We start from the raw sequence: 24256 nt of genomic DNA on the forward strand, positions 1-24256 counted from the left end.
AGAACAGACGGTGAGAGAAGGTACAGAAAGTGGGAGACGGCCACCCATTTGCGAGGGCTCAGATCGGAACACAGTGGTTAGTGGGGCAGTGGAGGAAATGAAGCAAGGCAACACTCAGTCACTAAGCAGGGAGGCAGTGAGGAGTCAGCAGTTACCAATTTCCAGAGTTGTCTCCTACCTGTGGAAGCTTTGCTGCGAAGCGATGCTAAAACCTGGCGTTAGGTCCACCTGAAGCAGTGTTTTCAGCGGTGACTTGAAGGGAGTCTCGGAGTTTAAGGAACGGAAAGTACTGAAGTCATGCGTGCCCAACAGGATCTGGGCTGCCTCTTTCATGGCGTCTGCGTTTAAAGGTCTGTTTGAGAGTGGGAGAGTTTGCTGTTAATGTAACCAGGCGACATCAACCCTACTTCTTTTGGAGATTCAAACACTGTCTCAACACAAACTCAGTTCGACTTCAACAGGTTCCTGTTTCCCCTTACAGTTCACACACTTGATGAAAGTGTGGTCAAATGCACTGTAAGGCAATTACATTCTTAACATACTAGCCACAATCATTAACACCTTTTACAGGCACCCACAGCACTTTCCTTTCGAAAAGCTCAGTTTGTAACCATTCTCGACAACACCCTATTTGGGGTTTCAGAGAAGCCGGAGCTCAGGAAGAGGAGGAAGGCTTGGCCTTCGCCTCTCTTATTGCGTGGCGGCAAATTTTGATGGAGTGGCGGTCGGCATCGCCACCGGGGTTAGGGCTTGGTTGGGTGACCTGTACGACTTCCTGCGATTAGAGAAGATAAAGTATGAGTTAAGGGGCTCTTCAGGGGAGTTTGAGGAAAGGTGGGGGATGTTTGTGTCCGTGTTTGAGGGGCTGTTGGTTGCAAGGGGGGGGGGGGGGTGAAAAGGGGAAAAATCTGTACAGACTGTATAGTTCCTGGGGTATTTATTTGTTGTAACCTGTTTTGATACATGTTTGTAATAAAATACATTAAAAAAAAATATTGTGTCGCTCAACCCCACTTTCTGGCCTGATCCCCATATCACTTAATTCCCTTAGAGTCCAAACATTTATTGATCAGTCTTGCATATCTTCAACAGCAGGGCAACTATTGCCTCTCTGGGAGAAAGATTTCCAAAGATTCACCCTTTGAGTGGAGACATGTTCCCTCACCTCAGTCCAAAATGGCTGACCAGTTATCCTGAGGCGTTAACCCCTCATTCCAGCCTCTCCAGTCAGGGAAACAGCCTCTCTGCAGCCACCCAAAAAAGTCGTCTCAGAATTTTAAATGTTTCAATGAGATTATATAACTCTCACGAGACCCATGGGGATACATCGATCCATCTCCCCATAGGACTCGTAGAATACGAGCTCCCCTGCTGGCTGCATGGTAGCACAGTGGTTAACACTGTTGCTTCACAGTGCCAGGTTCCCAGTTTCGACTCCCGCCTTGGGTCACTGTCTGTGCGGAGTCTGCATGTTCTCCCCGTGTCTGCGTGGGTTTCCTCCGGGTGCTCCGGTTTCCTCCCACAAGTCCTGAAAGACGTGCTGTTAGGTAATTTGGACATTCTGAATTCTCCCTCCGTGTACCCGAATAGGCACCAGAGTGTGGCAACTAGGGGAATTCCACAGTAATTTAATTGCAGTGTTAATGTAAGCCTACTTGTGACAATAATAAAGATGATTATTATTATATATCTGGGCACCGTTGACCATCATCATTATCACGATTACCCTGGTCACCCACGGACAACAGTCAGTTAGGCTGCCACTGGTAGTGGTGTAAGGACCCTGTCTTCTAGGCCACAATGGTTACTGGACTGGCAATAAATCTTCCAGGTGGATATTGGCGGTCTGTATGAACTTCGCTGAAAGTATCCGGAGGTTTTTCAGGAGGGCCTGGGAAAAATAAAAGGAGCCAGTACAAAATTTATGTTGACTCAGAGGCCCAGACTAAATACTTCAGGGCCTGACCGGTTCCATATGCCCTGCTTACAAAAGTGGATGATTAATTGAGACGGTTAGAGAGCTTGGACATCATACGCCCGTTCCAGTTTGCGGAATGGGCAATGCCAATGGTCCCGGTACTGAAACCAGACAAGTCCATGTGATGATTATAAGATGACAATAAACAAGGCTTGGACCGGTACCTCATGCCACGTGTAGAAGACCTGTACGCAAAGTTGGCCGAGGGCCACTCGTTCATGAAGCTCGACATGAGCCATGCATAACTCCAGTTGTAGTTAGACGCGGAATCACGAAGGTATGTCACCATCACCACTCACAGAGAGTTGTACAAATACACTCAGCTTCCCTATGGGGTGTCATCAACGTGTGCAATTTTTCAGCGGGTGATGGAAAACATCCTCCAAGGGCTTCCCAGGGTAGCTGTCTACCTGGACGATGTGCTTATTATAGGAGCCACAGAGAAGGAGCACCTGGGCAACTTGGAAGAGGTCCTCTGACGGTTCTCCAACGTGGGTGTCACCCTGGATTCCACATTAATAAGGATGGATTTCACCCAGTGGTGGGAATATTCCAGGCAATCAGGGGAGCCCTGACACCTGAAAACACCACGGCGCTGAGGGTGTTTTTGGGGCTCGTAAATTATTATGGGAAGTTTATCCCGAACCTGGCTATCTTCCTGGTGTCCCTGCACACGCTATTAAAGAAGAAAACAGAAATGGGCATGGAAAGCAGGAGGAAGCATTGGCCGGAGTGAAACGGCAGTTGTTGTCATCTAAACTATTGTTGCACTACGATCCGTCGAGACCACTTGTCCTCACATGTGATACCTCACCATATGGCATTGGGGCAATATTGTCCCACCAGCGGGATGATGGGATAGAATGACCGACAGTCAATGTGTCCAGAACCCTGGCCGATACAGAGTGCTGTTCTGTGCAAATTGAGAAGGAAGGACTGGCTGTGATATACGCGGTATAGACATTTCACCAGTACGTCTGTCTGTAGGTGTCATTTCACAGTGATCACGGACCCTAAAGCCATATTCGGTCTCTTTCAGTAAGACAATATTATCCCCCCCCCCCCCCCCCCCCCCCCCCCCCCCCCCAACCCCTGTAACCCCACCTACCCTTTTGGACACTAAGGGCAATTTAGCCTAGCCAATCCACCTAATATGCACATCTTTGGACTGTGGGAGGAAACAGAAGCACCCGGAGGAAACCCACGCAGACACGGGGAGAACGTGCAAACTTCACACAGACAGACACCTGAATTGAACCCGGGTCCCTGTGAGGCAACAGTGCTAACCACTGTGCTACCGTGCCGCATCATGATTGGTCTGATGTGATAATTCTCAACTCCACATTCCCACCTTATCCCCACAACCCTTGATTCCCTTACTGATTAAAAATCTGTCTATCTCAGCCTTAAACATACTTAACGACCAGCCTTTACAGCTCTCTGTGGTAAAGAATTCCACAGATACACTACTCTCTGAGAGAAGAAATTCTTCCTCATCTCTGTCTCAAATAAGCGACCCCTTACTCTCAGACAGTGCTTTCCAGATCCAAACTCCTCACAGCATAAAGTTCCTCTTCATTTATTTCTGCCAATTATCCTAAGCCTATGCCTTCTCATTCCTAATCCTTCCACTAATGGGAACAGTTTCTTCCCATTTACTCTGTCCAGACCCCGCAGGATTTTGAACGCCTCTATCAATTCTCTTCCCATCCTTCTCTTCTCCAACTGAAGTAACTGAAGTTGCTCATTCTCGTGAACCATTCTCGTGAATCTTTTCTGCACAACGCTTTCACATCCTTTCTAAAGTGTGGAGTCCAGAACCGGACACAATACTACAACTGAATCAGAACCAGTGTTCTGTACAAGTGTAATATAAATTCTTTGCTTTTTTGCTGTTTTCCTAAAGCCTGGAGGAGAATAGAGGTGTTGATGGTGTATGTTTTATTCATCGCTCACTCAACCACTCCTGCCATCTCCAACAGCTGATGCACATAGACACCCAGGTGCCTCTGTTCCTGTACCACCTTTAGAATTATATTATATTATCCTGTTCTTCTTACCAAAACAAATCACTTCAAATTTCTCTGCGTTAAGTTTCAACTGGCCTTGTCCATTCAGTCCACCAACCTGTCTCGGTCCTTTTGAAGTCCAACACTATCCTACTCACTGGGCACCTTGCCTCCAAGTTTTGCACCATCTGCAAATGGTAAAATGGTACCCTGACTTTAATTCATTACCTTTCAAAACACAGACAATTCCTGGTACCAAATTCACTGTATTTGGGTCACTTCAGAAATGACTTATTACGGATGTGCATTAATAAGGTTCTGCACAGGAAACAGTGAAACAGGAATGAAAATGGATAAATCTGATCGAATTGCTGATAATGGCCGCAAGATATAAATGCAATTTAAGAATTTCTGGCATGTTAGAGCGTTGGTGTATAGCATCAGTGAGTGTGTGTTAGAACACAAGGATTCAGTGTGAGTGAGTGTTAGAACACTGGTGTTCAGAGTGAGTGAGTGTTGGAACATTAGTGTTCAGCATGAATGAGAGCTATAACGCTGGTGTTCAAGGAGTGTGAGTGCTATAACGCTGGTGTTCAGGGAGTGTGAGTGCTATAACGCTGGTGTTCAGTGAGTGTGAGTGCTATAACACTGGTGTTCAAGGAGTGTGAGTGCTATAACGCTGGTGTTCAGCGTGAATGAGTGCTACAACGCTGGTGTTCAGTGAGTGTGAGTGCTATAACACTGGTGTTCAGGGAGTGTGAGTGCTATAACACTGGTGTTCAAGGAGTGTGAGTGCTATAACACTGGTGTTCAGCATGAATGAGTGCTACAACGCTGGTGTTCAAGGAGTGTGAGTGCTATAACACTGGTATTCAAGGAGTGTGAGTGCTATAACACTGGTGTTCAGGGAGTGTGAGTGCTATAACACTGGTGTTCAGTGAGTGTGAGTGCTATAACGCTGGTGTTCAGTGTGAATGAGTGCTACAACGCTGGTGTTCAGGGAGTGTGAGTGCTATAACACTGGTGTTCAGTGAGTGTGAGTGCTATAACACTGGTGTTCAGCGTGAATGAGTGCTACAACGCTGGTGTTCAAGAAGTGTGAGTGCTATAACACTGGTGTTCAGGGAGTGTGAGTGCTATAACGCTGGTGTTCAGTGAGTGTGAGTGCTATAACACTGGTATTCAAGGAGTGTGAGTGCTATAACGCTGGTGTTCAGCGTGAGTGAGTGCTACAACACTGGTGTTCAAGGAGTGTGAGTGCTATAACACTGGTGTTCAGCGTGAGTGAGTGCTACAACGCTGGTGTTCAAGGAGTGTGAGTGTTAGAACACTAGTGTTCAGCGTGAATGAGTGCTAGAACGCTGGTGTTCAGCGTGAATGAGTGCTAGAACGCTGGTGTTCAGCGTGAATGAGTGCTAGAATGCTGGTGTTCAGCGTGAATATGTGCTAGAACGCTGGTGTTCAGCGTGAATGAGTGCTAGAATGCTGGTGTTCAGCGTGAATATGTGCTAGAACGCTGGTGTTCAGCGTGAATGAGTGCTAGAATGCTGGTGTTCAGCGTGAATATGTGCTAGAACGCTGGTGTTCAGCGTGAATGAGTGCTAGAATGCTGGTGTTCAGCGTGAATATGTGCTAGAATGCTGGTGTTCAGCGTGAATATGTGCTAGAATGCTGGTGTTCAGTGTGAGTATTAGAACACTAGTGTTCAGCGTGAATGAGTGCTAGAACGCTGGTGTTCAGCGTGAATATGTGCTAGAACGCTGGTGTTCAGTGTGAGTGAGTGTTAGAACACTAGTGTTCAGCGTGAATGAGTGCTAGAACGCTGGTGTTCAGGGATTGTGAGTACTATATATCTGGTGTTCAGCGTGAGTGCTATAACGCTGGTGTTCAGCGTGAATGAGTGCTATAACGCTGGTGTTCAGTGAGTGTGAGTGCTATAACGCCGGTGTTCAGTGAGTGTGAGTGCTATAACGCTGGTGTTCAGGGAGTGTGAGCACTATAACGCTGGTGTTCAGCGTGAATGAGTGCTATAACGCTGGTGTTCAGTGAGTGTGAGTGCTATAACGCTGGTGTTCAGTGAGTGTGAGTGCTATAACGCTGGTGTTCAGTGAGTGTGAGTCCTATAACGCTGGTGTTCAGTGAGTGTGAGTGCTATAACGCTGGTGTTCAGGGAGTGTGAGTGCTATAACGCTGGTGTTCAGTGAGTGTGAGTGCTATAACTCTGGTGTTCAGTGAGTGTGAGTGCTATAACGCTGGTGTTCAGTGAGTGTGAGTGCTATAACGCTGGGGTTCAGTGTGAATGAGTGCTATAACTCTGGTGTTCAGTGAGTGTGAGTGCTATAACGCTGGTGTTCAGTGAGTGTGAGTGCTATAACGCTGGGGTTCAGTGTGAGTGCTATAACGCTGGTGTTCAGTGAGTGTGAGTGCTATAACGCTGGTGTTCAGTGAGTGTGAGTGCTATAACGCTGGTGTTCAGGGAGTGTGAGTGCTATAACGCTGGTGTTCAGTGAGTGTGAGTGCTATAACGCTGGTGTTCAGGGAGTGTGAGTGCTATAACGCTGGTGTTCAGTGAGTGTGAGTGCTATAACGCTGGGGTTCAGTGTGAATGAGTGCTATAACGCTGGTGTTCAGTGAGTGTGAGTGCTACAACGCTGGTGTTCAGGGAGTGTGAGTGCTACAACGCTGGTGTTCAGTGAGTGTGAGTGCTATAACGCTGGTGTTCAGGGAGTGTGAGTGTTATAACGCTGGTGTTCAGTGAGTGTGAGTGCTATAACGCTGGTGTTCAGGGAGTGTGAGTGCTACAACGCTGGTGTTCAGTGAGTGTGAGTGCTATAACGCTGGTGTTCAGGGAGTGTGAGTGTTATAACGCTGGTGTTCAGTGAGAGTGAGTTAGAACACTGGTGTTCAGTGAGTGTGAGTGCTATAACGCTGGTGTTCAGTGAGTGTGAGTGCTATAACGCTGGTGTTCAGGGAGTGTGAGTGCTACAACGCTGGTGTTCAGTGAGTGTGAGTGCTATAACGCTGGTGTTCAGGGAGTGTGAGTGCTATAACGCTGGTGTTCAGCGTGGATGAGTGCTAGAACGCTGGTGTTCAGTGAGAGTGAGTTAGAACACTGGTGTTCAGTGAGTGTGAGTGCTATAACGCTGGTGTTCAGTGAGTGTGAGTGCTAGAACGCTGGTGTTCAGCGTGAATGAGTGCTAGAACGCTGGTGTTCAGTGAGTGTGAGTGCTAGAACGCTGGTGTTCAGTGAGTGTGAGTGCTATAACACTGGTGTTCAGTGAGTGTGAGTGCTATTACGCTGGTGTTCAGTGAGTGTGAGTGCTATTACGCTGGTGTTCAGTGAGTGTGAGTGCTATTACGCTGGTGTTCAGTGAGTGTGAGTGCTACAACGCTGGTGTTCAGTGAGTGTGAGTGCTATAACGCTGGTGTTCAGCGAGTGTGAGTGCTATAACGCTGGTGTTCAGTGAGTGTGAGTGCTATAACGCTGGTGTTCAGCGAGTGTGAGTGCTATAACGCTGGTGTTCAGTGAGTGTGAGTGCTATAACGCTGGTGTTCAGTGAGTGTGAGTGCTAGAAAGCTGGTGTTCAGTGAGAGTGAGTTAGAACACTGGTGTTCAGTGAGTGTGAGTGCTATTACGCTGGTGTTCAGTGAGTGTGAGTGCTATTACGCTGGTGTTCAGTGAGTGTGAGTGCTATAACGCTGGTGTTCAGGGAGTGTGAGTGCTATAACGCTGGTGTTCAGCGTGAATGAGTGCTGGAAAGCTGGTGTTCAGTGTGAGTGAGTGTTAGAAGCGAGAGTGAGTGCTAGAACACTAGTGTTCAGTATGAGTGAGTGCTAGAAAGCTAGTGTTCAGAGCAAGTGACTGCTACAACGCTAGTGTTCAGCGTGAGTGAGTGTTAGAACGCTGGTGTTCGGCGTCAGTGAGTGCTAGAACACTGGTGTTCAGTGTGAGTGAGTTAGAATGCTAGTGTTCAGTATGAGTGAGGGTTAGAACGCTAGTGTTCAGTGAGTGAATGTTACAATGTTGTTCAGCGTGAGTGAGTGCTAGAACGCTGGTGTTCAGCGACAGTGAGTCCTAGAACGCTGGTGTTCAGCGAGAGTGAGTGGTAGAACACTAATGTTCAGTGAGTGAGGGCTAGAACGATGGTATTCAGTGTAAGTGTGAGAATGTTAGTAGTCAGTGTGAATGAGTGTTAGAACATTCGTATTCAGCGTGAGTGAGTGCTAGAACGCTAGTGTTCAGAGCGAGTGACTACTACAACGCTAGTGTTCAGCGTGAGTGCTAGAATGCTGGTGTTCAGTGAGTGTGAGTGCTAGAACGCTGGTGTTCAGTGAGTGTGAGTGCTGGAACGCTGGTGTTCAGTGAGTGTGAGTGCTGGAACGCTGGTGTTCAGTGAGTGTGAGTGCTGGAACGCTGGTGTTCAGTGAGAGTGAGTGCTGGAACGCTGGTGTTCATTGAGTGTGAGTGCTATAACGCTGGTGTTCAGTGAGTGTGAGTGCTATAACGCTGGTGTTCAGTGAGTGTGAGTGCTATAACGCTGGTGTTCAGTGAGTGTGAGTGCTATAACGCTGGTGTTCAGTGAGTGTGAGTGCTATAATGCTGGTGTTCATTGAGTGTGAGTGCTATAACGCTGGTGTTCAGTGAGTGTGAGTGCTATAACGCTGGTGTTCAGTGTGAGTGCTATAACGCTGGTGTTCAGCGTGAGTACTATAACGCTGGTGTTCAGTGAGTGTGAGTGCTATAACGCTGGTGTTCAGTGTGAGTGCTATAACGCTGGTGTTCAGCGTGAATGAGTGCTAGAACGCTGGTGTTCAGTGAGTGTGAGTGCTATAACGCTGGTGTTCAGTGAGTGTGAGTGCTATAACGCTGGTGTTCAGTGAGTGTGAGTGCTATAACGCTGGTGTTCAGTGAGTGTGAGTGCTATAACGTTGGTGTTCAGTGAGTGTGAGTGCTATAACGCTGGTGTTCAGTGAGTGTGAGTGCTATAACGCTGGTGTTCAGTGAGTGTGAGTGCTATAACGCTGGTGTTCAGTGAGTGTGAGTGCTATAATGCTGGTGTTCATTGAGTGTGAGTGCTATAACGCTGGTGTTCAGCGTGAGTGCTATAATGCTGGTGTTCAGTGAGTGTGTGCTATAACGCTGGTGTTCAGTGTGAGTGAGTGCTATAACGCTGGTGTTCAGTGAGTGTGAGTGCTAGAACGCTGGTGTTCAGCGTGAGTGAGTGCTATAACGCTGGTGTTCAGCGTGAATGAGTGCTAGAACGCTGGTGTTCAGTGAGTGTGAGTGCTATAACACTGGTGTTCAGTGAGTGTGAGTGCTATAACGCTGGTGTTCAGTGAGTGTGAGTGCTATAGCGCTGGTGTTCAGCGTGAATGAGTGCTATAACGCTGGTGTTCAGTGAGTGTGAGTGCTATAACGCTGGTGTTCAGTGAGTGTGAGTGCTATAACGCTGGTGTTCGGGGAGTGTGAGCACTATAACGCTGGTGTTCAGTGAGTGTGAGTGCTATAACGCTGGTGTTCAGTGAGTGTGAGTGCTATAACGCTGGTGTTCAGTGAGTGTGAGTGCTATAACGCTGGTGTTCAGTGAGTGTGAGTGCTATAACGCTGGTGTTCACTGAGTGTGAGTGCTATAACGCTGGTGTTCAGTGTGAGTGCTATAACGCTGGTGTTCAGGGAGTGTGAGCACTATAACGCTGGTGTTCAGTGAGTGTGAATGCTATAACGCTGGTGTTCAGTGAGTGTGAGTGCTATAACGCTGGTGTTCAGTGAGTGTGAGTGCTATAACGCTGGTGTTGTGAGTGTGAGTCCTATAACGCTGGTGTTCAGTGAGTGTGAGTGCTATAACGCTGGTGTTCAGTGAGTGTGAGTGCTATAACGCTGGTGTTCAGGGAGTGTGAGTGCTATAACGCTGGTGTTCAGTGAGTGTGAGTGCTATAACGCTGGTGTTCAGTGAGTGTGAGTGCTATAACGCTGGGGTTCAGTGAGTGTGAGTGCTATAACGCTGGTGTTCAGTGAGTGTGAGTGCTATAACGCTGGTGTTCAGCGTGAATGAGTGCTAGAACGCTGGTGTTCAGTGAGTGTGAGTGCTACAACGCTGGTGTTCAGTGAGTGTGAGTGCTATAACGCTGGTGTTCAGTGAGTGTGAGTGCTATAACGCTGGTGTTCAGTGAGTGTGAGTGCTATAACGCTGGTGTTCAGCGTGAATGAGTGCTATAACGCTGGTGTTCAGTGAGTGTGAGTGCTATAACGCTGGTGTTCAGTGAGTGTGAGTGCTATTACGCTGGTGTTCAGTGAGTGTGAGTGCTATTACGCTGGTGTTCAGTGAGTGTGAGTGCTATAACGCTGGTGTTCAGTGAGTGTGAGTGCTATTACGCTGGTGTTCAGCGTGAATGAGTGCTAGAAAGCTGGTGTTCAGTGAGAGTGAGTTAGAACACTGGTGTTCAGTGAGTGTGAGTGCTATAACGCTGGTGTTCAGGGAGTGTGAGTGCTATAACGCTGGTGTTCAGCGTGAATGAGTGCTGGAAAGCTGGTATTCAGTGTGAGTGAGTGTTAGAAGCGAGAGTGAGTGCTAGAACACTAGTGTTCAGTATGAGTGAGTGCTAGAAAGCTAGTGTTCAGAGCAAGTGACTGCTACAACGCTAGTGTTCAGCGTGAATGAGTGTTAGAACACTAGCGTTCAGTGTGAGTGAGTGGTAGAACGCTGGTGTTCGGCGTCAGTGAGTGCTAGAACACTGGTGTTCAGTGTGAGTGAGTTAGAATGCTAGTGTTCAGTATGAGTGAGGGTTAGAACGCTAGTGTTCAGTGAGTGAATGTTACAATGTTGTTCAGCGTGAGTGAGTGCTAGAACGCTGGTGTTCAGCGACAGTGAGTCCTAGAACGCTGGTGTTCAGCGAGAGTGAGTCCTAGAACGCTGGTGTTCAGCGAGAGTGAGTGGTAGAACACTAATGTTCAGTGAGTGAGGGCTAGAACAATGGTATTCAGTGTAAGTGTGAGAATGTTAGTAGTCAGTGTGAATGAGTGTTAGAACATTCGTATTCAGCGTGAGTGACTGCTAGAACGCTAGTGTTCAGAGCGAGTGACTACTACAACGCTAGTGTTCAGCGTGAGTGCTAGAACGCTAGTGTTCAGAGCGAGTGACTACTACAACGCTAGTGTTCAGCGTGAGTGCTAGAATGCTGGTGTTCAGTGAGTGTGAGTGCTGGAACGCTGGTGTTCAGTGAGTGTGAGTGCTGGAACGCTGGTGTTCAGTGAGTGTGAGTGCTGGAACGCTGGTGTTCAGTGAGTGTGAGTGCTGGAACGCTGGTGTTCAGTGAGAGTGAGTGCTAGAATGCTGGTGTTCAGTGAGAGTGAGTGCTATAACGCTGGTGTTCAGTGAGTGTGAGTGCTATAACGCTGGTGTTCAGTGAGTGTGAGTGCTATAACGCTGGTGTTCAGTGAGTGTGAGTGCTATAACGCTGGTGTTCAGTGAGTGTGAGTGCTATAACGCTGGTGTTCAGTGAGTGTGAGTACTATAACGCTGGTGTTCAGTGAGTGTGAGTGCTATAACGCTGGTGTTCAGTGAGTGTGAGTGCTATAACGCTGGTGTTCAGTGAGTGTGAGTGCTATAACGCTGGTGTTCAGTGAGTGTGAGTGCTATAACGCTGGTGTTCAGTGAGTGTGAGTGCTATAACGCCGGTGTTCAGTGAGTGTGAGTGCTATAACGCTGGTGTTCAGTGAGTGTGAGTGCTATAACGCTGGTGTTCAGTGAGTGTGAGTGCTATAACGCTGGTGTTCAGTGAGTGTGAGTGCTATAACGCTGGTGTTCAGTGAGTGTGTGCTATAACGCTGGTGTTCAGTGAGTGTGAGTGCTATAACACTGGTGTTCAGTGAGTGTGAGTGCTATAACGCTGGTGTTCAGTGAGTGTGAGTGCTATAACGCTGGGGTTCAGTGTGAATGAGTGCTAGAACGCTGGTGTTCAGTGACTGTGAGTGCTATAACGCTGGTGTTCAGTGAGTGTGAGTGCTATAACGCTGGTGTTCAGCGTGAATGAGTGCTATAACGCTGGTGTTCAGTGAGTGTGAGTGCTATAACGCTGGTGTTCAGCGTGAATGAGTGCTATAACGCTGGTGTTCAGTGAGTGTGAGTGCTATAACGCTGGTGTTCAGCGTGAATGAGTGCTATAACGCTGGTGTTCAGTGAGTGTGAGTGCTATAACGCTGGTGTTCAGTGAGTGTGAGTGCTATAACGCTGGTGTTCAGTGAGTGTGAGTGCTATAACGCTGGTGTTCAGGGAGTGTGAGCACTATAACGCTGGTGTTCAGTGAGTGTGAGTGCTATAACGCTGGTGTTCAGTGAGTGTGAGTGCTATAACGCTGGTGTTCAGTGAGTGTGAGTGCTATAACGCTGGTGTTCAGGGAGTGTGAGCACTATAACGCTGGTGTTCAGTGAGTGTGAATGCTATAACGCTGGTGTTCAGTGAGTGTGAGTGCTATAACGCTGGTGTTCAGTGAGTGTGAGTGCTATTACGCTGGTGTTGTGAGTGTGAGTCCTATAACGCTGGTGTTCAGTGAGTGTGAGTGCTATAACGCTGGTGTTCAGGGAGTGTGAGTGCTATAACGCTGGTGTTCAGTGAGTGTGAGTGCTATAACGCTGGTGTTCAGTGAGTGTGAGTGCTACAACGCTGGTGTTCAGTGAGTGTGAGTGCTACAACGCTGGTGTTCAGTGAGTGTGAGTGCTATAACGCTGGTGTTCAGTGAGTGTGAGTGCTATAACGCTGGTGTTCAGGGAGTGTGAGTGCTATAACGCTGGTGTTCAGTGTGAGTGCTAGAACGCTGGTGTTCAGTGAGAGTGAGTTAGAACACTGGTGTTCAGTGAGTGTGAGTGCTATAACGCTGGTGTTCAGCGTGAATGAGTGCTACAACGCTGGTGTTCAGTGAGTGTGAGTTAGAACACTGGTGTTCAGTGAGTGTGAGTGCTATAACGCTGGTGTTCAGTGAGAGTGAGTTAGAACACTGGTGTTCAGTGAGTGTGAGTGCTATAACGCTGGTGTTCAGTGAGTGTGAGTGCTATAACGCTGGTGTTCAGTGAGTGTGAGTGCTATAACGCTGGTGTTCAGTGTGAGTGAGTGCTAGAACACTGGTGTTCAGTGTGAGTGAGTTAGAATGCTAGTGTTCAGTATGAGTGAGGGTTAGAACGCTAGTGTTCAGTGAGTGAATGTTACAATGTTGTTCAGCGTGAGTGAGTGCTAGAACGCTGTTGTTCAGCGTGAGTGAGTGCTAGAACGCTGGTGTTCAGCGACAGTGAGTCCTAGAACGCTGGTGTTCAGCGAGAGTGAGTGGTAGAACACTAATGTTCAGTGAGTGAGGGCTAGAACAATGGTATTCAGTGTAAGTGTGAGAATGTTAGTAGTCAGTGTGAATGAGTGTTAGAACATTCGTATTCAGCGTGAGTGAGTGCTAGAACGCTAGTGTTCAGAGCGAGTGACTACTACAACGCTAGTGTTCAGCGTGAGTGCTAGAATGCTGGTGTTCAGTGAGTGTGAGTGCTGGAACGCTGGTGTTCAGTGAGTGTGAGTGCTGGAACGCTGGTGTTCAGTGAGTGTGAGTGCTGGAACGCTGGTGTTCAGTGAGTGTGAGTGCTGGAACGCTGGTGTTCAGTGAGTGTGAGTGCTGGAACGCTGGTGTTCAGCGAGAGCGAGTTCTAGAAAGCTAGTGTTTAGCGAGAGTGAGTGTTAGAACACTAATGTTCAGTGAGTGAGTGCTAGAACTCTGGTATTCAGTGTAAGTGTGAGAATGTTAGCAGTCAGTGTGAATGAGTGTTAGAACGCTCGTATTTAGTGTGAGTGACTGCTAGAACGCTAGTGTTCAGCGTGAGTGAGTGCTAGACGCTGGTGTTCAGCGTGAGTGAGTGCTAGAACGCTGGTGTTCAGCGTCAGTGAGTGCTAGAACGCTGGTGTTCAGCGTGAGTGAGTGCTAGAACGCTGGTGTTCAGCGTCAGTGAGTGCTAGAACGCTGGTGTTCCGCATCAGTGTGTGCTACAGAACTGGTGTTCAGTGTGAGTGAGTGTCAGAATGCTTGTGATCAGTGTGAGTGAGTATCAGAATGCTAATGTTCAGTATGACTGAGCGTTAGAACGCTGGTATTCAGTGTGAGTGAGTGCTAGAACGCTGATGTTCAGCGAGAGTGAGTGCTAGAACGCTGGTGTTCCGCATCAGTGAGTGTTAGAACGCTGATGTTCAGCGAGAGTGGGTGCTAGAACTCCAGTGATGTGGAGTTGCCGGTGTTGGACTGAGGTGAGCACAGTAAGAAGTCTTACAACACCAGGTTAAAATCCAATAGGATTGTTGGTGTGATTTGAAACAAACATGTTGGACTTTAACCTGGTATTGTAAAACTTCTTACTAGAACTCCAGTGTTCAGTGTGAGTGAATGTTAGAATGCTGGTGGTCAACGCGAGTGAGCGTTAGAATGCTGGTGTTCAGTGTCAGTTCTAGTATTTTGGCATCCAAACTCTGGTGCACACTCAGTGTACACACCAGCACTTACTGGTATCATGTATTGTTATAGTGGTGCTCAGTATTGCAGCAGTTAACCTGATGGGTGCTCAGTGGCCGTAGAGTTTATATCACGTGGTCCATGGTGGCATGTTCTGGATTTTTTGGTGTTGCTCCCGTGCAGTCGGTATGCTGACCTCAAAGTCTTAAACATCAATGAAAGACATCAGGGGTGACAAGCTGGAAGCAACTGAGCCTGAGGAGCAGGTCCCTAGCAACACTCAACCTCTGGGAGCAGGGGAGAGGGTGGGGGTGCACATTGGAAAGAAAAGTGTGAGAACATTCCAGAATGAAAAGGCTTGATGTAAATCTAATAGACATCTACTGCACTCTAATAATAAATAAAAAATTACTTTGTGGAGCAGATGTGGAAGTGCGCTGCTGCCAGATGTTGCAGGGATTTCAATTTATATTTCACAGGGGAGCTCAGTGCCTGAAAGAAACCTTTAGTCTGATAGACAAGTCTAGAAACTCAATGACTTAGAAATAAATCTGGAGCAGATTTAATTGGCTCAAAGATGGATGGAAATTCAATTCCTGCCTCAGCAACAATCAGACAAATGCTGGAGGGGACAGCGGGTTTGGAGTGGACTAAGGAGGGTGTCCAATATGAATCCTGTGGACAATTCCTGGTTTCACAGACAGTTTATATTTTTAAAAACACTTCTTCGCCTGCTCCTCATTACTAACGGGTATTGAAAGTGGTCCTTTATTAGGCTTAAGGCCCCTAATTTACCTACATGTTAAAGAAAAAGGATCCCACAAATTTGGGAGCAGGACCATCGCCACTGTCCATTGGCCCCACTGCTAAAATGGTATGCTTCAAATCAGCCATGATTGACTGATAGAGCAGACTCGATGGGCCAAATAGCCTAATTCTGCTCCTATATCTTATGGTCTTATACACCCAAGAAACAGACACAGTGCCCACCAATTCCTACTCCACTAGATGCTAGTGTTGCTGCTCACACTAAATTTCACAAATTAAATAGCCAGGCAGTGGAGCATGGAATTGGAGCCTAGTCTTTGTACAATTACAGAGACTTACAAGACATATGGTGCACCTCCCATCCAAGAACATTGTTTCAGCGTGCTCCTCTATGTACCTTATGTCATGTTAATCTTTGAAACTGAATTATGCCAACAAATCAATTTTCTCAAGAAATGCAGAGAAACTGTTTGGGTTGCAACCTGGGATCGCACTATTTCAAATCTGTTCATGGATTTTAAATGTCTTAATTCCAACTCAGTGCCCTTTGCAGGACAAGTATATTCTATTGGAAATAACAATGAATTAAACAAAACTGACAGGGGTGACAGGCCCTGGTAACTAAACAGCCACTGTACTAAAACAAAACATCAAAAGGAAACTTAAGTGATTAAATTAAAATGTCAGTAATGATGAACCCCAGACCCCGCGGCACCCGCTGGTCACGGACGACCTGAACCGTGCTGGCAGACACCGCCGTGCTTCATCTCCAAGGGACACACAGCCACGAATGCAGCCGCATGTAGAGGGGCAGATAGTCGGGTCTGACGAACCGCTGGACTGCCCGTCATGTCCAGGCCCAGGAGTAGGCCCACAAGGAGATCCTCCTTCAGGACAAGTATCTGAGCACAGGTAAATCCGCAGTTCACGCCCACCAGCTACGTACAATTAAAAACCCAATGAATATACAATTATCAGGGACTGCCAGAAATAATGAAAATAGTTCACAAATTTGAGACCCACAATCTCACTGACTGGAATAGACCAAGCAACCATCAGTCCAAACAGAAATATTTCCTTCAGCATGACTGTCTGGCATTATGGTGAACCGGGTTTGCTTGACATTAGCTGCTCTACAAGAAAAATAGTAAAAGCAATTATCAGCCAAGTGTATGTTTCTATCTATTAACAGGGTTAAAATCTATTCCCTCTTTACTGTTTGAAGTATTTTAATTACAGCAAAGTGTATTCGCTCTTAAAGAAGAAATGTTCAAGGTCAAACTGCTGCTGAGAATTGAGATGAATTTTATCACCGTGGTTGATTCCATTAAACTTGTTTTGAATTGTTATGTTTAAGCAGTAACACGGTGGTCTAAACAGGGGAAGATCGAATGGTAAGTTCCCCCCCCCCCCCCTCTCAACCGCCGCCCCACCCCAGTGGTGCACTGGAAGATCTCGGCGCTCCCCCGCCAGAAAATACGCCGCAGGGATCGGGGGGCTTGAACATTCTGCTTATTAATTTTTCCAAACCCACGGGTTTCTAACTCAAATAAAACATACACACTCAATTAGTGCTCTTTCATTCCAAATCCACTGGGGGTGATGAGAATGATCCCAAACACAAGCAAGTACAAAGCACAGCACTGCAGATGCTGGAATTCTGAGGCTGTTGGAATCTGAAACAAAAACAGAAAATGCTGGACAATCTCAGCCGGTCTGGCAGCATCTGTGGAGAGAGAATGGAGCTAACGTTCAAGTCAGGACGACTCTTTGCCAACGCTGGAGAGAACCGGAAATAGGATGACAGCAAATATTCTTCATGGGTGAAACCAAAGTTCCCATAAACGAGGGCTGTTTGTAAATGAGCACTACTTTAACTGTGGCCCAACTAGGGATTTGTAGGAACATAGAAGCAGTCGGCCATTCAGCCCATCCAGCTTGCTCAGCCATTCAATTACATTATGGCTGATCATCTATCTCTATGCCACTTTCCTGTGTTATCCCCATATCCCTTGAAGCCATTAGTATCCAGGAATCTATTGGTCACTATTTTGAACATGCTCAATGGTTGAGCAGAAATGAGAAAGGAAGAATGAGGGGAATGAAAAGGCAAGCGAGAAATATGGGAGAAAGCGAGGGGAAGGGGGAAGGAGAGATGGAATGAAAAAGAGGACAAATGAGAGGTACTGCAAGAGAGATGGGCTAAAAAGGAAAGTAATGAGAGTGGCAGGGAGACAAATTATTTTTAAAAAGAGATAAAGAGAGCAGGAATGATATGAGAGACTGTGAAATAAATGGAATATGGGAGAGTGGGACCAAAAGTGGATAATAAAATCAGGTACAGAGGAAGGACAAGAGAGTGAGAGGGAATAACAGAATGCATTCCAGACTTACATTAAAGATCAGGACACCAAACTTGTTAAAAGTCACACTGATGGAGGAGATTTCGAACAATGACAGTGAGAAGATTGATGGAGCATGCTCGTACGATAGAATCAAATCCTCTGGCTCTTTAACAAAGACAACGTCCTTTTCTGACTTGGGTTTGAAAATCAGAGCATGCCTATAGAGAGGAAGCTGGATTGATGAGTGTTCTTTTACGATTCCTTCCCCCTCTCACATCGTCTCACAGTGCACAGAAAGGTCAATATTCTGGGGAGTCAAAGTGAATTGGAACAACGCAAAGTGATCTTTCTACTCACCTGTTAGCCATGGGCCAGCAAAGATTCCTTTCAAATACTGGAAGGTGAGAACGTTGGCAGCATCCTGTCACAAGTCGGTATACGTAGGTCCGTGATAGAGCCCTGAATCGAGCACTGAAGTCATCAGCCACCCGAAAGGCTTTTAAGACGCTGCCGAAAAATGTTTGCAAAAAATGACCTTTGTCAGGTTCGGGGTGGAAGTCACGATTGAAAGACAGTCAGAAAAATCACATTGAAGTGTATGAGCCATGATTAAAGCTCATTATTGCAAATACATCTCGTCAGTAATAGTTTAAATAAGGTTTATCTTACAGACCTGGAAGTACTTCTCATCAAAATTAGCCCAGCAAACCATTATATTTAATAATCCTGCTCTGTTATAAAAGGTTGTTTGCTATTCTCTATATAACATACAGTCGTGAGCATGTTTTATGGTTTATACACAAATATATTGATGTTTTGTTAAAAATCCTGCCCATGCCAGGCACTCCCTATCCACACACTTTGCTTCTTGTGCCATGATTTGGAGTCACAGTTTTTATGTCAATATTTAACATTGAAACTATGGCTGAGGTTTAGGGTCCTGCTGAAGTGGGGAACAGAGACGAACAGGGTCTGAACATACTGGTGCCTGTTGACCTGCCGGTTTTCCAGCCCCATTTCTGGTGCCAGCCTTCTTGCCGAGGGGGGTTTGGGGCCAGCAATGAAGCCCCATCCCACAAGAGGGCTGCCAACTGGGCTCGTTAGGAGCCTCCAGCTTTGAGAGCCCGCTTACTGCCCTTCATTGGATGATGAATCCTTCTCCATGCCAATTTAGGGGCCTCCTCTGTGAAAATCCCAAAGAGAGCCCGCTTCCCCCAGGGTCAGGACCCAGAAACACTCGCGATGCCGGTTTCCAGTCTCTGGAGGGAAAATTCAACCTTGCATATGTAAACATTTAAAATAGAAATGTTCCATCGGAACATATTAACAAGGAAGAACACAATATTAACATGTCAACATTTTGCTGGTCAGTCAAAGAACAATACAACACAGGAACAGGCCCTTCGGCCCTCGAAGCCTGTATCGGTCAAAACCCTCAGTATTTCCTTGTGCTGTATTTTCTTTATTTATCCGTTGACTTTATTCAAAATGTTTTTCAAAGCTAGGAGGAGAGATAGAGGCGGGGCTATGGGCAGATGGATGCCCTAAGCAGGGTTAATACCTCCTCATCATGCGCCAGGCTTAGCCTGATACAATTTAAGGTAGTTCACTGGCCACACATGACAGCGGCTAGGATGAGTAAGTTCTTCAGGGTTGAGGATAGGTTTGCGAGGTGCGCGGGAAACCCAGCAAATCATGTCCACATGATTTGGGCATGCCCGAAGCATAGAGGGTTTTAGCAGGGTTTTGCTAAGGCAAAGGCCCCGTTCGTCGACTTTCTTGGGGAAAATTAAAATGTCAGCAGATGCAGTATTCCAAAGGGGGGGGATTGTTGTTGTGTGGTTGAGGTGTGTGAAGATTGGGCTGGGGGGGGGGGGGGGGGGGGGGGGGCTCCAAATTAGGCTCCAAACAATTTTTTAAAAATTGTATTTCACAATAACATGATTATATTTACCCACTGATTTATAATTTTTTGTATCCTTTCATATCTTCAATAAAGGTCTTACTTCATGGCTCTTGGCATTGGTTTGGTCAGGCCATTTTCACTCACAATATACCGGACAGTTATCAACCATATCAGTGTATATGCAGTTTGCAGATTTACATTAACAGCTAGTTATAAAGTACCCCCAATCACAATGTTAACATGGATAAGTTAAGCCTACATTTATAATATAAATGATAAAAATTGATACATCTTTCGATAGCACCTTCCAAACCTGCGACCTCTACCATCGAAAAGGAGAAGCTCAGCAGACACTTGGGAACACTGCCACCTGGAAGTTACCCTCCAAGTCACTCACCATCCTGAACTGGAACTTTATCGCCGTTCCTTCACTGTCACTGGATCAAAATCCTGGAACACCCTCCCTAACAGCACTGTGGATGCACCTACACCAGATGGACTGCAGCAGTTCAAGAAGGCAACTCAGCAAGTAATAGCTTCGTTGAGAATTTGGAGGCAGTTTCGACAGCACTTCGGGTTGGGGGCAGGGTCAAGGGAAATGCCGATTCGGGGGAACCATGGCCGCGATTCTCTGCAACCACGATGGGTGGGAGAATAGCGGGAGGTCTGCTCCCGCACCTCCCGCTATTCTCCCACCCCCCCCAAAATGACGTGTCCGGTTTTCCGACACGCCACTCGGAGAAACGTGGGCCACCGTTTTTCACGGCGGCCCGCGATTCTCTGACCCGGGTGGGCCCAGCGGCCTGCCGTTCCCGACCTGTTCACGACGGCGGCAACCACACCTGGTCGCTGCCGTCGTGAACATGCCGCGCCAGGTAGGTGTGGGGCCTAGGGGGGGCGGATCGGGGATCGAGTGCCCACCGATCGTTGGGCAGGCGTCTCAAGGGGACGCAGTCTTTCCCCTCCGCCGCCCCGCATGATCAAGCCGCTACGTCTTGCGGGGCGGCTGAGGGGAAAGACGGCAACCGCGCATGCGCGAGTTTGAGCTGTCCAACCCGCGCATGCGCGGCTGACGTCATTAGGCTCCGCCGCGGCGTCATTCTCGGCGCGCCGGGCCTTGAAGCCAGGGACAAGACCCAGCCGCCGAGTTTCCCGGTACGGCCCGCCTATCCCCCCGGGTAGGGGAGAATAGGGAGCCGGGAGAGGCTTCCGATGCCGTTGTGAACCTCTCCGGGTTTCATGACGGCGTCGGGCCTTGCGGAGAATTCCGCCCCATAGATTTGAGCCAGGGAAGTGGGATGGAAATTTTCAGAGATGGGAGGAGAAAGGAATTAGGACAATAAAAGATTTGTTTCTTGGGGGTCGTTTTGCAGGATTGAAGGAGCTGGAAGCAAAGTATGGGTTGGAGCAGGGGGAAATATTTAGACACATGCAGGTTTGAGACTTTGCCAGAAAGGAGATACAGAGCTTCCCAGTAGAAGCTACATTGCTGGAGGAAGTGCTGACGACAGGGGGCCTGGAGAAGGGGTAGAATCGGTGGTTTACAGGGCTATTTTGGAGGAGGAGAAGGCACTGCTAGAAGGGATCAAGGCAAAGTGGGAGGAAGAGTTGGGAAAGGGCATGGAGGAGGGGTTCTGGTGTGAAGTGCTCCGGAGGGTGAACGCCTCCACCTCGTGTGCGAGGTTAGGGCTGATACAGCTGAAGGTGGTGTATAGAGCGCACCTTACAAGGGCGAGGATGAGCCGGCTCTTTGAGGGGGTAGAAGATATGTGTGAACATTGCGGGGGGGGGCCCCGCAAACCACATTTATATGTTTTGGTCCTGTCCAAAGCTGGAGGATTACTGGAAAGAGGTTTTTAGGGTAATCTCTAAAGTGGTGCATGTGAAACTGGACCCGGGCCCCCGGGAGGCCATATTCAGGGTGTCGGACCAGCCGGGGTTGGAAACGGGCACGGAGACAGATGTTGTAGCCTTTGCCTCGTTGATCGCCCGAAGGCGGATCCTGTTAGGGTGGAGATCAACCTCTCCACCCTGTGCCCTGGCGTGGCGGGGGGACCTGCTGGAATTCTTGACGCTTGAGAATGTCAAATTTGAGCTGAGGGGAAGGATGGAGGGGTTCTACAATTAATGGTCATTATTCATTATGCACTTTCGAGAATTGGATCACATCGAACATTAGGGGGGGGTGGGGTTGGAAGGATTGGGGGGAGGTGGACTGTGTGTGTTAATGGTGACTATGGGTGATTCCTGATTCATTTTTGTCATTTGTTTATGTTAACATGCGGGCCAATATTTGGGGTTTGGTGGGAGGGTGGGATCGTTGTTATTGAGATGGGGATTGACATATTTGTTACTGATTATTGTTTATTGTTGGGTATAAATTTGGGAGAAAATGTGAAAAAGGAGAAGAATAAAAAATATTTTTTTAAAAAGACAACTCACCACCATTTTCTCCAGGGCAATTAGGGATGGGCAATAAAAGCTGATGAGGTCAACGACGTCCACATCCCATGATCACATTTTTAAAAAAGTAAACTACATAAGGTGTTACAGTTGGAACATGTAAACCAATATTGCTGGAAATTAAACATCACTTTGCATGCTTCATTACTGTTGAAACTCTGGCTGCCCTTCCAACACTTTGCTTTCCACGTTACTTTAGGCTCATGCAGGAATAGGAGCAAGGGTTATAACCCCAGAGAAGCCACACTTACTCCAGGATCACTGTGTCCTGCACCGATCCTTGCAGCATCTGCAAGATTAGTGGAGAAGAAGCTAATCTCCTTGGAGTAGATAGATGTCCACAGCACTCTGAGAGAGAACCTCCTCAAGGTCTACCTCCTCCAAGCAGTTGGCAAGGTCGAGCACCGCTTGGGGCCCAGATCCATTCACCAGGAGGTTACTGCACTCCATCCCACTTGGTGGGCCCAGTCTCCTGCTGGGCTCCAGCTAAATTGGAGAAGTGGGAACGTCTGGTCCTAGGGCCAACCCATGACATCACTGGCCTTGCAAGGTCTGGGCAGAGGTCATGGCCCTTGCAGGGCTGCAAGAAGCATCCCGGAAACAGCCAGGATCTGCATATCTTCATCAGGAGTTACAACAGGAATCTGGCTGCACAAATCCTTTTCTTTTCCAATTAAGGGGCAATTTAGCGTGGCCAATCCACCTACCCTACACATCTTTGGGTTGTGGGGGTGAAACCCACGCAAACACGGGGAGAATGTGCAAACTCCACACGGACAGTGACCCAGAGCCGGGATCGAAACTGGGACCTCAGTGCCGTGAGGCAACAGGGCTCACCCACTGCGGCATTCTAGAGCTTTAACCAGTAGTTTGAGGATTGAGCTTCATCCCAATACGTTATCATCTGACAACAGTAAATAAGTGACATCTGTACATTCCCCTTTCTAGAGCAGGGTGTACCAGTTGGACGTTGATATGTGGCAGGTAACAGCAACTGAGTTGGATGAGGGGTTTAAATGCACTGAGGGAGAGAACTGAGAGTTGGTACCATTTTGTCATCATTGTAGAAATGGAACCTGAGCTTTGGCATCAATGCAGGCTGGAATCTGAGGTTAGGCTCCCTGGAGTATTCCTAAAATCAGTCAGAAATAGGGGTCTGAAGGCACAGGGAGAGCCTCCGGATCTGAGCAACAACAACTTGCATTGACATAGCGCCGCTAACCTGTTAAAATATCTGCAGAGTCCCTCACAGAAACGTCCACAGACGCTCCAGCATTAGTTTGAAAGTAATTTTTGCAAACATTGAATTCAGTATTTTGCTCTAATTCTGGGATGCATCCCTCGGTTTCACAGCTGCTGTTTAGTTGAACATTGACTTCCAACACAGGTGGTGATAATCAGAATCCTTTCGATTTGCCTGAGGTGATTTCAAGCACGCGGATGTGAGAATAATAAGATGGGATCATTCCACAATTGATGGGAGATCAATTTTTGATTTCAAATCTGAAATTGATGGACTTTAGTCAGGTGCAGGTATTAAGGGATGTGGGGCAATGGTGGGAATGTGAAGTTCGGTCGCAGAACAGCCATGATCCCAATGAATGGCAGAACAACTCAAGGGGCTAAATGACCTCTTCCTGTAGAATTGTAGAATCCCTACGGTGCAAGAAGCGGCCATTAGCTCATTGAGTGTGCACTGGCCTTTTGAAAGGCCACCCTTCTGAGGCCCAATTCCCCACCCTATCCCTGCAACCCCACCCTATCTTTGGTCACAGGAGCAATTTACCATGGCCAATCCACCTAACCTGCAGAATTTTGAACTGTGGGAGAAAACTGGAGCGCCTGAAGGAAATCCACCCAGATACGGGCAGAGTGTACAAATTCCACAGACAGTAACCCAAGGGTGGAATCAAACCCAGGTCTCTGGCGCTGTGAGGCAGCAGTGCTAACCACTGTGCCGGTAAGGGAAAAGCACAATAATAGCGTGTTATATGTTTAGGATGCAATATTAACCCCCTCCCCCCAACTCCAACAAGGATAAGAATGAGGGGGTCGACAGGGAGTGTTCAAAAAATGAAGAAACTGAGAACTCATCCCAAACTGCCATGCACCCGCCTGCTGCCATTTTCCCAGCAATGGTTTCAAGGTGTTTGATTGTCCTGCCATGAAGAGACGGTACTCCTCCCGAACCAAATAATCTCAGGCTCCTACAGTGAAGTTAAAATTCTGGTTTAAATTTTACGCTTACTGTATGGCATTCCCACGGTTCAGGACTCCTGGCCGTGGAAGGGAGGTGGGAGCTGTTGGCCCAACG

At 47.6% G+C, this 24256-nt stretch overlaps 1 protein-coding gene across 3 annotated transcripts in view; it reads right to left on the bottom strand.

Moving 5' to 3' along the window:
- pusl1 (pseudouridine synthase like 1) overlaps window positions 1-24256 on the bottom strand; it is a 101613-nt gene that overhangs the window by 41670 nt on the left and 35687 nt on the right. For all 3 annotated transcript variants that reach the window (XM_038773456.1, XM_038773457.1, XM_038773455.1), the window contains exons 4-5: window positions 17931-18080; window positions 179-352 (exon numbers count right to left, since the gene is read on the bottom strand). In XM_038773456.1, coding sequence (XP_038629384.1) covers window positions 179-352; window positions 17931-18080 — 324 coding nt within the window. The remainder of the gene's footprint in view (window positions 1-178; window positions 353-17930; window positions 18081-24256) is intronic.

This window comes from Scyliorhinus canicula, chromosome 16, assembly GCF_902713615.1.
Source record: "Scyliorhinus canicula chromosome 16, sScyCan1.1, whole genome shotgun sequence".
Lineage (NCBI taxonomy): Eukaryota > Metazoa > Chordata > Chondrichthyes > Carcharhiniformes > Scyliorhinidae > Scyliorhinus > Scyliorhinus canicula.